Raw genomic sequence first — 16,964 nt, 5'->3', positions numbered from 1 at the left:
CTATGATGGGGGAAGTGATCTAATATGGCCTACAAATTAATTATACTCATAACCAATTATTTCCGTAATCCCCAGGCGTTATGCAACCATTTATAGTCTTGCCCCGTAACTCATCACACTTAACATGAACAACAAACAGCTGCACACGGTGCTGCAATGTGGTACATATACAAACCTTAACACGCATCTTAACACACACGGCAGCGGGGTCACCGAGGTCAACACTCATTTATTGATCTAGGTGGAAAATAGATTGGCCCGATGGACTGTTGACAACATTGTGGGAGAGAGAGAGAGTGCGAGTCCGTGTAAAGCTCGGGTCACCACCAACACACAAACGTACACAATAATAACAGTCCAAGATATGGCACAGAGCGACAATGGAGAACTGGGATCTGGGACAGTACTGTATAGTACTTTGGCACAAGAGAAGTACTGTGGTGGTGGTGGGTTAGTCTATGTCACATATATAATTCCATATACTGTATAGCTGCATTATATATATTGTGGTATCCCAGGAGGTCTACCCTGGGGGATGGTAATAGAGGGGAGGTACATGAGGCGACGTTGGCTCCCTCTGCTGGGAATACGGGAGCTGGGCACCCCGACACGGACAGCTAAGTGGAGGTAATTAGAGGAAAGTGCCAACTAGCCTTGGAGGCTAAATATAAGTTATTTATTTTCTGTCTTAGTAAAAGTTGTTTTTGCGGACTAAAGCCTCCCTGTCTCTGTGTCAATCTCTGCACTTGTAACAGTATAGCTTCAGTCCCACTCCTCGCCCCTTCCTGGGCTCGAACCAGGGACCCTCTGCGCACATCAACAACTGACACCCTCGAAGCATCGTTACCCATCGCTCCACAAAAGCCACGGCCCTTGCTGAGCAAGGGGGACAACTACTTCAAGGTCTCAGACCGAGTGACGTCACCGATTGAAACGCTATTAGTGCGCACCACCGCTAACTAGCTCGCCATTTCACATCGGTTACACACGCTCAACCCAACACCTCCACGGTTTACCACAGTATATATATATAATACTGACACAGCCAGTTCCAATGAAATATATATATTTGTATTATTCAAGTAGGAGGGGAAGGGGACAGTAAATGGCTCATGGTGGCCAGGAGCAATATCTAGTGATGAGGGCGGGGGCAATGCTTACACGGTGCTTACACAGTGCTTACATGCAGAGTGTGTAAATACTGTATCTATGGCTCTAGGGCAGTGTCTGTTAGCGGAATAGTGTCTATGGTATCATAAAAGGGAAGACTGAAGACAGGTAGATGTTCATTGGTTCAAAGGCAGTGAGGGTCTCCGGTAGAGGCTGCGTCTGTGGTACATCAGAGATACTGGTGATACTGGTGATACGCCAAGACTTCACAGAGGGGTGCAAATTATCTATACAGTTTCTTTCATCAACAGTAAATAGACTGGGTGTAATACAAGGTGTATGTCACATATACATAAGTACGTGAGGACTTCACAGGGTTTAAATTGGGGGGGAGATAAAAGCCTAATAATAGCTACAGTAGAGTACCACCTTTGGGCAGTAAAAGTGACATTTATATGTGTATTTCATGTAGGTGATAGGCTAGTGATAATTTACGGCCGATATTGGGCGTTAGTTGGAGTATTTGGGGGGATTTGTTGGGGCTATATTCGGGGCTACAGACGGGGTATTTTGGGGGCATTTGTTGGGGCTAATTTCGGGGCTACAGACAGGGTATTTTGGGGGCATTTGTTGGGGCTATATTCGGGGCTACAGACGGGGTATTTTGGGGGAATTTGTTGGGGCTATAGTTAGGGTATTTGTGGCTATAGCTGCCGGATGGGAGGAAGGTGAAGAGTATCCAACGCGCGATGGTAAAGCTCTCTCAGTGCTGTCAACAACTGCAGCCGACAGAACATCTGATTGAAGAGGTGAGGCAACGGCTCCTTTAGAGAAGGGAAGAGAGGGGGACAGAGGGAGAGAGACAGATTGAGGTTAAACGTTATGGACTGAACTACGTGGGAACTTTAATCAGTTTAAATCCAAATCAGCTGTGCTGTCTGCCAGTACGCCATGTTTTCAGGCCTGGTATGGATGACCAGAGGCTGTTAACATATGGATCTCCATGTGTCAAACAATAGGGGGCAACACACATGCAAACATTTATTTAATTCTACATACTGCGAGACACATGCTCTAACAGTGCACTGTCCACTAACTTTAACCTAATTTAACTACCAGACAGACAGACAGACAGACAGACAGACATAGCGGTAAAATTATTGATTGCTCACCCCAAGGACGTGGACTCTGTTGTAATAGGAGCTAAAATCCTTACTGAGAGACACCAGGAACTTGCAGATCTGGGAGACACATTGCACACACATTAAACATACATTGTATGAGCATTCATTCACCTATATCAACTTGGGCAGGGACGATACCAGTATCGCGATACTCGTTAGTATCGTAGCAAGGAAACAAAACACGAAGCGGACTAAACTTCTTTAGGAAATTAGCGCTAATGTTGGAAGCAAACATCATGTTGTCATCCAGAGTCACATTTATTTATTTTCCAGTCTATAGCACACAATATGTTACATACTGCAGGTTTATAAAGGACCAAAGAGCTGCTTCATGTTTTCATTTTTGCTATCAACTGATATTTCAATACACTACAAATATATCCTTTTAAAACCTCACCTGTTCAGTCTTCAGGTTGACTCTGGCCCCTCCTCCATCACACTCCAACGCCTGTCCTGATTGGTCGAGAAGCTCAGAGAATGGAATGAGGTAATTGAACAGAAGAAGCCACTCCCCCTGTGAAACAGAAAGACAGACACCATGACTGTGTAGAACAGTCTCTAGAGGACCTAAGTAAAAATTAAACACAGATATTCACAAAGCGTCTCGGATTAGAAGTGCTGATCTAGGATCAGGTATCCCCCGTCCATCTAGTTATGACCTGAAAGGTCAAACTGATCCTTTCAGTACCCCCAATTTCATGGTATCCAATTGGTAGTTACAGTCTTGTCTCATCGCTGCTACTCCCGTACGGACTCGGGAGAGGCGAAGGTTGGGAGCCATGCGTCCTCCGAAACACAACCCAACCAAGCCGCACTGCTTCTTGACACAATGCCCACTTAACCCGGAAGCCAGCCGCACCAATGTGTCGGAGGAAACATCGTGCACCTGGCGACCGTGTCAGCGTGCACTACGCCCGGCCCGCCACAGGAGTTGCTAGTGCACAATGGGACAAGGACATCCCTGCCGGCCAAACCCGACCCTAACCCGGACAATTGTACGCCCCCCATGGATCTCCCGGTCACGGCCGGCTGCGACAGAGCCTGGACTCGAACCCAGAATCTCTAGTGGCACAGCTAGACCACTGCACCACTCGGGAGGTCCCAGGTCAAACTGATCCTTGATCAGAACACCTACTGTGGGCCTACCTCTTCTTTTAGAGCTGAGAAGTCCAACTGGGAGCCCTCTGGGATTTCAGGGTAAAGTCCTGTGGGAAGCAAATACATGGGAACTGAACATGCACCATGACAATAAACACATAGTACAATGAAGGTTGTACATGTTTATATTGATTGGTGTGGACTAGTACTCATATACAACATGGTAGTTTGTGGTCCTGTGTTGCTCAGTCGGTAGAGCAAGTCACTTGCAACATCACGGGTTGTGGGTTTGATTCCCGCTGGGGCCACCCACACAAAATGTATGGACACGTGACTAAGTCACTTTGGATAAAAGCTTCTGCTAAATAGTATGTAAATATGGTTCGTGGCTGATCAACATACTGGTTATACGATGTACCGGCAGGATAGAACAGCGGCGGTCTATGTATTTTTGTAAAAAAACAGCTGGTGCACGATATCTAAGGAAGTCTCGAGCTATTGCTCGCCTGGGGTAGAGTATTACCTACCGAGAGAGTTTTCATCTATATTCTTTGTAGCTGTTTACATACCACCACAGTCAGAGGCTGGCACTAAGACAGCGTTGAATGAGCTGTATTCCACCATAAGCAAAAAGAAAACGTTCACCCAGAGGCGGCACTCCTAGTAGCCGGGGGACTTTAATGCAGGGAAACTTAAATCAGTTTTACCAAATTTCTATCAGCATGTTAAATGTGCAACCAGAGGGAAAAGAACTCTGAACCACCTATACTCCACACACAGAGATGCATACAAAGCTCTCCCTCGCCCTCCATTTGGCAAATCTGACCATAATTCCATCTTCCTGATTCCTGCTTACAAGCAAAAATTAAAGCAGGAAGCACCAGTGACTAGATCAATAAAAAAGTGGTCAGATGAAGCAGATGCTAAGCTACAGGACTGTTTTGCTAGCACAGACTGGAATATGTTCCGGGATTCCTCCAATGGCATTGAGGAGTACACCACATCTGCCACTGCATTCATCAATAAGTGCACCGAATGACGTCGTCCCCACAGTGACCGTACGTACATACCCAACCAGAAACCATGGATTACAGGCAGCATCCGCACTGAGCTAAAGGCTAGAGTTGCCGCTTTCAAGGAGCGGGACTCTAACCCGGAAGCTTATAAGAAATCCCGCTATGCACTCCAATGAACCATCAAACAGGCAAAGTATCAATACAGGACTAAGATCGAGTCGTACTACACTGGCTCTGACGCTCGTCGGATGTGGCAGGGCCTGCAAACCATTACAGACTACAAAGGAAAGCACAACCGAGAGCTCACCAGTGACACAAGCCTACCGGACAAGCTGAACTACTTCTATGCTCGCTTAGAGGCAAATAACACTGAAACATGCATGAGAGCACCAGCTGTACCGGAAGACTGTGTGATCACCCTCTCCGCAGCCGATGTGAGTAAGACCTTTAGACAGGTCAACATTCACAAGGCCGCAGGGCAGATTACCAGATTACCAGGACGTGTACTGCGAGCATACGCTGACCAACTGGCAAGTGTCTTCACTGACATTTTCAACCTCTCCCTGTCCAAGTCTGTAATACCAACATGTTTTAAGCAGACCGCCATAGTGCCTGTGCCCAAGAATACTAAGGTAACCTGCCTAAATTACTACCAACCCGTAGCACTCACGTCTGTAGCCATGAAGTGCTTTGAAAGGCTGGTCATGGCTCACATCAACACCATCATCCGAGAAACGCTAGACCCACTCCAATTAACATACCGCCGCAACAGATCCACAGATGATGCAATCTCTATTGCACTCCACACTGCCCTTTCCCACTTGGACAAAAGGAACACCTATGTGAGAATGCTATTCATTGACTAAAGCTCAGCGTTCAACACCATAGTGACCTCAAAGCTCATCAATAAGCTAAGGACCCTGGGACTAAACACCTCCCTCTGCAATTGGATCCTGCACTTCCTGACGGGCCGCCCCCAGGTGGTAAGGGTAGGTAACAACACATCTGCCACGCTAATCCTCAACACAGGGGCCCCTCGGGAGTGCGTGCTCAGTCCCCTCCTGTACTCCCTGTTCACTCATGACTGCACGGCCAGGCACGACTCCAACACCATCATTAAATTCGCCGACGACCCAACAGTGGTAGGCCTGATCACCGACAACAACGAGACGCCTATAGGGAGGAGGTCAGAGACCTGGCCATGTGGTGCCAGGATAACAACCTCTCCCTCAACGTGATCAAGACAAAGGAGATGATTGTGGACTACAGGAAAAAGAGGACTGAGCACGCCCCCATTCTCATCGACGGGGCTGCAGTGGAGCAGGTTGAGAGCTTTAAGTTCCTTGGTGTCCACATCACCAACAAATGAACATGGTCCAAGCACACCATGACAGTTGTGAAGAGGACACGACAAAACCTATTCCCCATCAGGAGACTGAAAAGATTTGGCATGGGTCCTCAGATCCTCAAAAGGTTCTACAGCTGCACCATCGAGAGCATCCTGACTGGTTGCGTCACTACCTGGTATGGCAACTGCTCGGCCTCTGACCGAAAGGCACTACAGAGGGTAGTGCGAACAGCCCAGTACATCACTAGGGCCAAGCTTCCTGCCATCCAGGACCTCTATACCAGGCGGTGTCAGAGGAAGGCCCTAAAAATTGTCAATGACTCCAGCCACCCTAGTCATAGACTGTTCTCTCTGCTACCACACGGCAAGCGGTACCGGAGCGCCAAGTCTAGGTCCAAGAGGCTTCTAAACAGCTTCTACCTCCAAGCCATAAGACTCCTGAACATCTAGTCAAATGGCTACCCAGACTATTTGCATTGCCCCCTCCCCCTCAACGCCACTGACACTCTTTGTTGTCATCTATGCATAGTCACTTTAATTAACTCTACCTACATGTACATACTACCTCAACTAACCGGTGCCCCCGCACATTGACTCTGTACCGGCACCCCCCTGTATATATTGTTATTTTTTACTGCTGCTCTTTAATTACTTTTATCTATTATTCTTATCGGTATTTTTTAAAACTGCACTGTTGGTTAGGGGCTCGTAAGTAAGCATTTCACTATTGTATTCGGCGCATGTGACTAATAACATTTGGATTGATATTATTATATATTGGTAGTGTATGTTCAACTGTGTGGTTCAGTTGGGTGTGGAAGTGTTAGATTGTGGTTGGACTAGAAATATACAGTACTGTGAGTCACTTCGGATAAGCCAGTCACATCTACTATATGACCATATCATCATCATGTTGCCTTGCGTGTCTCACCCTTCTCCATGCCTCGCTCGTAACTGTCAAAGAGGGTGTGGAGCCGAGCACAGTTGTACATGACGAAGACTCCGCCTCTGGGGCCTTTGGTGGACACACTGCCTTCCCTCTGCACGTCCAGGGTGACCTGTGTGTTAAAACAGTTGTTAGTCTGCCAGTCAGCTCTGACTCAACACAACACCAGCCAGGCACAAACCCCCTGGAGAGCAAGGTAGGCCAGCACGCTACCAGTTCACACACACACACACACACACATGATTATCGGTGTGCACAACTGTGCACACACACACACATTGCCCACTTAACCCGGAAGCCAGCCGCACCAATGTGTCAGAGGAAACACAGTACACCTAGGGACCGTGTCAGCATGCACAACGCCCGGCTCGCCACAGGAGTCGCTAGTGCACAATGGGACAAGGACATCCCTGTCGGCCAAGCCCGACCCGAACCCGGACAATTGTGCGCCACCCCATGGGTCTCCCGGAAGCGCCCGGTTGCAACAGAGCCAGGACTCGAACCCAGAATCTCTAGTGGCACAGCTAAGACTCACCGGGCTCATATGGACCGTTGAGAGTAGCTCAAACCTCACAGTGGCTGAGGTCATGACCTTGATGATGTCATCCCAACTCTGGCCTGGAAAATGATTTGGAGTATTAAGGAAAGAAATCACATACCCTAATCAGTCGTGGAAAAAGTACTCAAATGCTCTACTTGAGTGTAAGTAAAGATACCTTAATAGAAAATAATCCAGTAAAATAGTACTTGAGTAAAAATCTAAACGTATTTGGTTTTAAATATACTTAAGTATCAAAAGTAAATGTATTCATTCATTCAAATTTCTTATATTATGCAAACCAGACGGCACCATTTTCTTGTTTTTTATTTATTTACGGATAGTCAGGAGCACACTCCAACACTCAGACATTAATTTACAAACAAAGCATTTATGTTTAGTGAGTCCACCAGATCAGAGGCAGTAGGGATGACCAGAAGTGAATTGGACCATTTTCCTCCAAAATGTATGGAGTAAAAAGTACATTCTTTTCTTTAGGAATGTAGTGAAGCAAAAGTAAAATTAGAAATAGTAAAGATACCCCCCAAAACTACTTAAGTAGCACACTAAAGTATTTTTACTTAAGTACTTTTCACCACTGCCTAATCATACAAATCAGTGCCTCTCATACACATTAAAAAGTACACACGCGTTACAAAATGCACTTCAGACAAATTGAGCACACTCACCTTCGACTTGTTCGCCGTACTTCATCTCTGAGGCCTCCTTCATCTGCACTCTTCTCAGTCTATAGGACAGGGCGAACAAAGACCCGATGAGACAGAAACACATACAGAGGCTCGAGGAGATCTGTAGAGACTACATTTAAGATCTGAAAAGACTACCTTCGAGCAGACGGTGGAGCACAGTGATATACTTAGGTGCTGGGACTAAAGAGTGATATACTTAGGTGCTGGGACTAAAGAGTGATATACTTAGGTGCTGGGACTAAAGAGTGATATACTTAGGTGCTGGGACTAAAGAGTGATATACTTAGGTGCTGGGACTAAAGAGTGATATACTTAGGTGCTGGGACTAAAGAGTGATATACTTAGGTGCTGGGACTAAAGAGTGATATACTTAGGTGCTGGGACTAAAGAGTGATATACTTAGGTGCTGGGACTAAAGAGAAATCAAATGGATAAAACTAGATGTAGTTCTTACTGGAGATACTGGGCCGCACTGAGGTGACTTCCAGGAGTCTTCACTGGTCCACAAACTAGATGCCTCTGAGAAACAGAAAGAGGGAAAACTGCTTCACTCATAGTGTATCTGGTTGCAGCCAGGATAGGTTGAGAAACTGTTTTGTGGATGCATAAAGCAATATTGTCAATCATTTGACATTTTAGTAATTTAGCAGACGCTCTTATCCAGAGCAACTTACAATTAGTGCATATCTTAAGATAGCTAGGTGAGACAACAACCCATCACAATCGTTTTAAGTACATTTTCCCTCAACAAAGTATTTCAAATCAGCAAAGTCAGTGCCATTTTCTTTCATTTTGGAGTTGTTTAAAGCTGCTTTATGCAGAAATCACGCCCTCATTTCCTGGTTGCTAAAATTCTAATAGTTCGTCTAATTTCAGTTAATGTGACAAAACAATCAACTATAGTGTAGAGAACCATTGTAACATCTAAAACGCTGTGAAATCTATTTTTATAACGCTAAATATTGTTTGAAGCTGGTGTACAAAACCGAAAGTAAAAGACGCAAAAACTAAACTTAAAAGAACTGGCAGCATAAAAATAGAGCACAGAAAGCAGATCTACTGCTTCTTAGACTTGCTTTCAATGAGAATGACAGATCTATAACACACATTTCTACGTGAATTTGGTCGGGTCGCCCAATAAGTTACATATTTTAGCTTTAAAGATACTCTTCAAAGAGGTCGGGTTTCAGACGTTTTCCCCCCTGACTTTAGGGGGAAGCTTGTTCCACCATTGGGGTGCCAGGACAAAGAAGATCTTCGACTGGGCTGAGTGGGAGCTGCCCTCAGATAGGGGTGGGAGGGCCAAGAGACCAGAGGTGGCAGAACGGAGTGCTCGTGTTGGGGGTGTAGGGTTTGAGCATAGCCTGAAGGTAGGGAGGGGCAGTTCCCCTTGCTGCTCCATAGGCAAGCACCATGGTCTTGTAGTGGATGTGAGCTTTGACTAGAAGCCAGTTGAGTGTGCGGAGGAGTGGGGTGACATGGAAGTCCTTAGGAAGGCTGAACACCAGGTGGGCTGCGGCATTCTGGATAAGTTGCATGGGTTCGATGCAGAGCATGTGAGCGGAGTTGAGCGCTCCATGTCCTTTCCAACCGCTCCGTTAAAAACCGCTCCGCACTCACAACAACAAAAAAACTTCCGCTCCAAATTCGCTCCATTCATTAAAATCACAATTTTACCAACACCCATCTATTTTTGTGACTACCTGGACCAACCATTTGGTTTTGAAGTATTGAAACAAAACCATATGGATTTGAATTAAAAGTATTTGAATAAACATGAAAAGCTGAATGTAAGAAGCACACATAATTTCAAATAGGATACATGTCATATTAAACAGCACTTTAAATAGGTCAGGAGCCAGACAAGGGAGCCTAAGAAGGAATTATTTAGGCTCTATTATTTCAAGGCTATAGCCTACAAATAAATACACCATGAAGCATTTGCGAGTGTGACAATAGGCTGGTAGGGACATAAAGCGCTCACCATTTAAACAACATTTTGTTGTATTAAATCATTATAGTCTATAAATTGCACATATAGGCTGTGATTTACTTAGAATTAAATACAAATTAAATGAGAAATTACTTATTAGTGCGTTTGAATTCATTTTTAGAATACATTTTTAGAAACATGAGTTTGGCCAGTCTGTGGCTTCAGGCTCATGCGATGGTGCCTGGAGAGCAGGCCAGCAGCGGAGAATATCCTCTCCACACTTGCAGAGCCACTGGGGATGCTAAACACTCTTTTGGCCATTCTTGCCTGGTTGGGCAGAGATGCAGAGTTGTTTTTTTATTATTTTTTCTATAGGTAGGCCTAAAGGTTTTTAGGCAAAATAACCCAATCAAAATGGAAAGCTCCTTGAATGTGGGAACATGCCAGGCCTAATGGGCCCAAAATCAATTATGGCCTATTGTATAGATAATAGAACAAAAAATGTGCTTAAACGTTTAAGAGATCTGATGTTTAGTTTAGAAATACGTTGCTATAATGACACACTTAGTTATCTACCCAGCTCGTTCCTTTCTTTTAGCATGTGCACATAGTAAGTGCACTATCATGCTTTCGGGATACGTGTCTTTTCAGATTCCACAATGATTATTTAGTTGTGGACTCTACACCACCGCACTCCCTCTCTTTCTCTTGGTCCTCATCTTTATAAGTCACCTTGACTTTGCACCTGTGTGTTTTATCAGTTTCTTTATGGACATATTTAGCGAACTCCATGACATTAAGGGGTTATAGCAGCACACAAGTAGACTACAAATGCATGCTGGACCGGGCATGCCCTGAGCTCATGAAGTGAGCGCTACTGGAGCGAAATTGGAGCGGGCGAGAAGGCCGATGCTCCAGCCTTTGAGAATCTCGCTCCAGTCAAATTGGGCACGCTCCGCTCCAGCTCCGCTCATATACTCTGGTTTGATGGCACAAGCGGGGAGCCCAGCCAACAGAGAGTTGCAGTTGTCTTGACGGGAGATGTCAAATGCCTGGATTAGGACCTGCCCCACTTCCTGTGTGAGGAAAGGTCGTACTCTACGAATGTTGTAGAGCATGACCCTGCAGGAGCGAGTCACTGCGTTGATGTTTGCAGAGAACGACAGGGAGTTTATCCAGGGTCACGCCAAGGTTCTTTGCACTCTGGGAGGGGAACACCTTGGAGTTGTCAAACACGTTCTGTCGAAGTTGAGCTTGAGGTGGTGGGCCGACATCCAAGCTGAGATGTCTGCCAAGCACGCAGAGATGCATGTCTCCAGCTGGGTGTTAGAAGGGGGGGGGAGGAGAAGAGTATATGAGTGTCATCTGCATAGCAATGACAGGAGAGACCATGTGAGGATGACAGAGCTTGGGGTAAAGAGAAAAGAGGGGGCCTAGAACCGAGACCTGGGCGACACCAGCAGTGAGAGCAAATGATCCAGACACAGATCCTATCCACGCCACCTGGTGAGAGCGACCTGCCAGGTGGGATGCAATCCAGGAGTGTGCAGAGCCTGAGACAGGAAGGAGGATCTATTGGTTCACAGTGTCGAAGGCAACGGATCGATCTAGGAGGATAAGAACAGAGGAGAGAGAGTCAGCTTTGGCAGAGCAGACACAGAGGAGAGCGGTCTCAGTTGAGCGAGCGGCCTTGAAGAAGGACTAGTTAAGGGTCAAGAAGTTCTGAGAGAGATAACAAGAGAGTTGGTCAGAGACCGAACAATCAAGTGTTTTGGGAAGAAAAGAAAGAAGGGATACCAGTCTGTTGTTTTCGACGTCAGAGGGGTCGAGTGTTGGCTTCTTGAGGGGAGCGACTCTGGCCATCTTAAAGTCAGATGGGGAAACAGTCAGGGATGAGTTCATGAAGGAAGTGAGAAATGGGAGAAGGTCTCCAGAGATGGTCTGGAGAAGGGACGAGGGGATGGGGTCAAGAGGGGCAGGTTGTCGGGTGGCCGGACATCACTAGTGGCAGGAAGAGAGAAGGGAGAAAGAAGTCAAGGCGTAGCGTAGTTCTGTGTGAGTAGGACCAGTGGGCTCAGTAGGCTGAGTGAATGAGGAGCGGATGTCGCCAACCTTCTTTTCAAAGTGGTTGATAAAGTCGCCCACAGAGAGGGAGGGAAGTGGCGGATTGAGGAGGGAGAAGAACGTGGAGAATAGTTTCCCAGGGTTGGAGGCAGGAGCTTGACATTTAGAGTGATAGAAACTTGGTAGGCATCGGCTGATCCTCAAGAGTAAGCACTTGGTACTTGGATCAGTCGTCAGACAAATGTATTGGTGCACCCAGTGGAGAAAGTAGATTTCATTTCTTCCCAGTACAGGACATCCTATGCGTACACGTGCTTGCATGGGAGTAACAGTAACGACAAGTCAATTAGCTGTAAAAATGTATTACCTTTTCATCTGATTGTCAAACAATTCACTTGAAAAAGTAGGCTAGCTGCGCACATTCGTCCGGCATAATTCCAGCATCAAAAACAGTGCGCTGTGCACCCGCCATTTGACGAATGGAACGAGACGTCTCTAAAAACACCAAAAAGTGTCATGTCATTCTGTGATTGTCATTTGGGACACAATTCACAGCCTGAATTGTTTGATGTGTCCACTGTTGTCCGAGCGGGTCTCAGTCTCGGCAGCCAGTCATCTCTGCCTTGGCAAAATGTTTGTGTTCATCTCCAACCACACTGCATTTTAAAGCGCATACCATCCATTTTCAAGACTATTCGCTAATTTCTCATGCGGCTGACAGGCGGTAATGATAAATGATTGTGAAATAGCCTAGTTTTCTTTCCATCTTTGTTTTAATTATTGTGATAGTCTCATATTTTACCGGTAAGCTGTTTCGGCACTATTTATTTTGCCGGTACTCTGTACTGGACCACATCGGCTTACTTTCACCCCTGGGTGCACCTCTTTTGGTTAGTATGGTGAACAGTGGAGGCTGCTGAGGGGAGGACGGCTTATAAAAATGACTGGAACGGAACAAATGGATATGCATCAAACACATAGAAACCATGTGTTTGATGTATTTGATACCATTCCATTGATTCCCCTCCAGATATTGCCACGAGCCCGTCCTCCACAATTAAGGTGCCACCAACCTGCTGTGATGGTGAAGCACAGATCACCATTATGTGTTAGTTAATGTGTCGTTCTGTCAAACAAACCTGTGTCACTGTTGCACCGCTGGCTCTCCATAGCATCGCTATCTGCTGCTGACGGAACTCATCCTGACAGGAAGTGACATGTACCGCGGTTGCTGTGGATACCTAGGTCAATAAGAGATGTGAAAACCTAACATGAGACGTTATAGTAGTCCACGGCCATAGATATAGTATTACTATAGTAGTACACGGCCATAGATATAGTATTACTATAGTAGTACACGGCTATAGATATAGTATTACTATAGTAGTCCACGGCCATAGATATAGTATTACTATAGTAGTACACGGCCATAGATATAGTATTACTATAGTAGTACACGGCCATAGATATAGTATTACTATAGTAGTACACGGGTAAAGCTTGATGTTTAAAGCGTTGGGGAATAGAAAGCTTGACTCACTGTGCAGTCTGCAGTAGCCCTGTCCAGTTGGGCCAGATGAGACACACTGTCTCTATGCACTGAGGATAAATCACATGAATTATGTTAGACAGTCCTTAAGTCAAATCTATAATGGACTGTTAAGCTATGGAGGTTTTATTTACCTCGGCTACATTACAGTAATTTTCATATCTAAAGGCGTCATATTATAGACTTAGTTCCATATGAGATAATTCCATTGTATTGATCATGCCACGACTTCCGCCGAAGTTGGTCCCTCTCCTTGTTCAGGCGGCGTTCGGCGGTCGACGTCACCGGTTTTCTAGCCGCCACCGATCCACTTTTCATTTTCCATTTTTTTTGTCTTCATTATACACACCTGGTTTCCATTCCCATAATTATATGTTCCTTATTTAACCCTCGGGTTCCCCCATGGTTTTGTGCGTGTTTGTTCGTTGGTCTGTATTTTGTGAGCTTGATTATTTTCCTTCTTGGAATATTTGTTGTTTTGAGTAAAGTTACGTGAATTACTCATCTCTGTGTCCTGAGCCTGACTCCGCCTTACCTGCTACACCTAGACGCCTTACAGACCAATTTGACCCAAACCTTCTGTCTTTGCCAATGAATGTGTTAATTTCAGGTTAACACGTTTACAACCAATCCCCAGGTCCTAACCTAGGTCAAAGATCCTTCATGTCTCACCTGTACAGGTACCAAGGCTGGGGTCATACCCTGGCAGCTGCTCCTCCTGAAACACCCTCTTCAAGTTCACCCTGAGCGTCCCCCACTCCTTCTCTCCCTCCATCTTCTTTCCTTCACTCTCTCTCCTTCCTCCATCTGTCTCCTCTCTTTCTTTGTATGGGGAATTCTGTAAAGCCTCCAACATCTTCTCCTCTCTCTCGTCATTGGTCCAGCTGACCGGCACTGACGGCCAATCGACGCCAAGTATTCGGAGGAAGACGATGATGTTGCTATCTTCAGGCAGCACAGGGCAGCAGGACACAGTAAACCTGAGAAAAACAGGGAAGTTACCAACACTGATATATGATATGGTGAGAATGCAAAACCCTCTATACTCAGTATAACACATATTTAACTAAGCCGGCACATACTGCATGAACATACACAACGCGGATACATACAATGTACTGGACAGTGACATAATGCCAGATGAGTTATCAAACCATGTCCTAACTCACCCCTGTCTCCTCAGTAGCGCCCCTAAGTGGTCAGTCAGCAGCACGGTGCGTAGTTGCCCCAGCGTGAGTGTGTCGGGGGAGGGTAAATTGGGTTTGGGGTGAAGGGCTGGGCAGTTGAGCACCACACCCCCCTGTCTCTGGCTAGGAGGCTTCAGGTACGCCGACACTCCACTCAGGACCTTCTGAAACGCAGCAATCCGGTCGACCCGCACCCTCAGCCCCTCTCCCATGACCTCCCCACCAGCCACAGGGAGAACCCCACACCCTTTCAGAGACAGCACTCTACCCATCACTACTGGGGGAACCTAGACACAAACACATCACACTTACATACTGTCCATGGATTGCAGACAGTTCTTCTCAAATTCTAAGACATATACACTATCAATCACACAGTCAAAAACAATACTGCAGTAGTAGTAGCCTTCTGCCTTCAGTGGGATAGACCTAATTTGCCTACTGCATGAGTCTGTTCGTGTTCCCCTGCTCAGACGTTGCTGACACATGCCAGATCTTACAATGCCTGGATAGGTAATTTACGTATCAGCTAACCACATCATATGATATAGCAATCTGGTGCCCGACGGCACAGTCGATGACGTCGGGCACGCATGCAACGTCTGAGCAGAGAACGCAACCATGCAACTACTTTGGTCACGATCCCCTCTCAAACCATGCATCAACCAATGGTTGAGTTCCACATCATCGACTGACAGATTGCTATAACATATGATGTGGTTTTCTGATACATAAAATACCTATCCAGATCTGGCATGCGTCAGCAACGGGTTTCCACTAGTTACCACAGCCACAAAGCCAAAATTGTCTATATCATAAAAATGTATGAAAACTAAAATGTACTTTTAGATCTTAATTTAAAGTTAGGCATAACATTAGCAGTGTGGTTAAGGTTAGGTTGAAAATCACACTTTAAGAAGAGAAATTGTACAAATAGGCGGGATTTATCACTTTGTGTCTGTGACCTCGCAACGCCTTGGCGATGCCATGCTAACATCGTCTCGCGAGATGATAGACCCCATATAAAAACACGGTGCCACATTTTGCTGTGAGTGACCCACATTAGATTTGCCAGTCATGGGTTAATAATTTTTGCCGCAGGGTTTAAATGTTATGTCGATGAGGACAATGTCAACGGTCTCAAATATGAAAATGTATTAATTCCATTTGGTTCACAATCATAAAGTGGATGTTGAAGATAGGTCGGGGTAAAATAATTAGCCTCCACATCTCTCAAGACTCTTCAACCTGTCAAAAAGAAAAGCGTGTGCTGTCAACTGTGCGTGTGTCTGTCTGTCAACCCATGCGTTATAACCAGTGCACCCAACTGCAAACAATTTAAAGGAAAAATATAATGGGGTTCAAATGAATTAAATAATAATATTAAGAAGCTAGCTATCTAGCACACCGACCTGTCCGTCTGCATAAAGCGTATTCAGCACCGTAGTGGGTGACAAGAAGTCCCTGTTTTGGAGATTCTTAGAGCTGCTTTCTTTAAACCAAAGCTTCTCCGGCTCACTCGAGATTCTGTCCCCGCTACCCTGACCGGCATCGGGAACATTTTCAGGCTCTCCCCGTAGTGCGAAGCCCAGAGCTTGGACGGTACGGGTGATCCGAAACGGTGTCTCATCAATGTTCTCCATCACTAACTCACAACCTAATCATCACTTCAACTGAGCTAAACGGTATAGTAATCATTTGTGTTTATGACAGCTAACTTTTCAAATAGACAAAATTGTGTTCCTCGGCTCTAGTCGATCGATCTCGTATTGGCTGTGAATGACTGCATGATAACCACAATGCGGAACTGTAGAGTGCAAATGTTGTTTCCCTGAGTCCCGTTTCCTTGTGAAGCAGGGCAAAAGCGCGAGTTTACGGCGCCATATTGTGTGTGGCAATGTTGGCTGTTTAGCACAGTCTATGAAATTCATAGTAAATTAACTTTCATCAACAATGTTGGTCATTTAATGGTGATTCTGCAACTACGGGCACTTCTATGTCCTCGCAGTGATTTATTTAATTTAAATTATTATAATTGTTATTCTTTATTTGTTATGTTCACACTACAATCACCCCATACTTTTTTTCACACCTCTCTATCAAGTATTTCAGCTACTTATCAGATGCATTTTATACCTCAAGTTCACTGTTTTGCCCTTGACCCTGACCCAGACTTTTGCGCTTCTACTATATTTTTCTATGAGAAAACATTATATAATGTGTAATTAATTATTAATGTTATCTACTAGAGAAAGATTAAATTAAATCTATATCAATATGT

The 16,964-nt window shown here is 45.4% G+C and overlaps 1 protein-coding gene across 1 annotated transcript; it reads right to left on the bottom strand.

The window, feature by feature from the left end:
- Positions 1–209: 209 nt before the first annotated feature.
- On the bottom strand, positions 210–16,492 carry LOC139557050 (DALR anticodon-binding domain-containing protein 3-like). The gene is made up of 13 exons (XM_071371370.1): positions 16,096–16,492; positions 14,666–14,970; positions 14,169–14,476; positions 13,488–13,546; positions 13,087–13,188; positions 8,405–8,469; positions 7,930–7,988; positions 7,238–7,320; positions 6,688–6,814; positions 3,441–3,499; positions 2,692–2,808; positions 2,283–2,351; positions 210–1,934 (listed from the first exon to the last, which is right to left on the bottom strand). Exons 1-13 carry the CDS (start codon positions 16,324–16,326, stop codon positions 1,815–1,817), a joined length of 1,704 nt encoding a protein of 567 aa, XP_071227471.1. The 5' UTR covers positions 16,327–16,492; the 3' UTR covers positions 210–1,814.
- Between the last annotated feature and the right edge of the window lie 472 nt (positions 16,493–16,964).

The sequence above is a fragment of the Salvelinus alpinus genome, chromosome 28 (genome assembly GCF_045679555.1).
Source record: "Salvelinus alpinus chromosome 28, SLU_Salpinus.1, whole genome shotgun sequence".
In the NCBI taxonomy this organism is placed as follows: Eukaryota; Metazoa; Chordata; class Actinopteri; order Salmoniformes; family Salmonidae; genus Salvelinus; species Salvelinus alpinus.
The sequence above is the reverse complement of the archived record's forward strand: the minus strand, read 5'-3'. Positions and strand labels throughout refer to the sequence as shown.

Coding starts and splice junctions, on each gene's coding strand:
- LOC139557050 (XM_071371370.1), bottom strand. CDS start 16,326: ATGGAGAACATTGATGAGACACCGTTTCGGATCACCCGTACCGTCCAA. Junction 14,477..14,665: donor GCGCTACTGAGGAGACAGGG/GTGAGTTAGGAC, acceptor TGTTTTTCTCAG/GTTTACTGTGTCCTGCTGCC. Junction 13,189..13,487: donor GGGCTACTGCAGACTGCACA/GTGAGTCAAGCT, acceptor TTATTGACCTAG/GTATCCACAGCAACCGCGGT.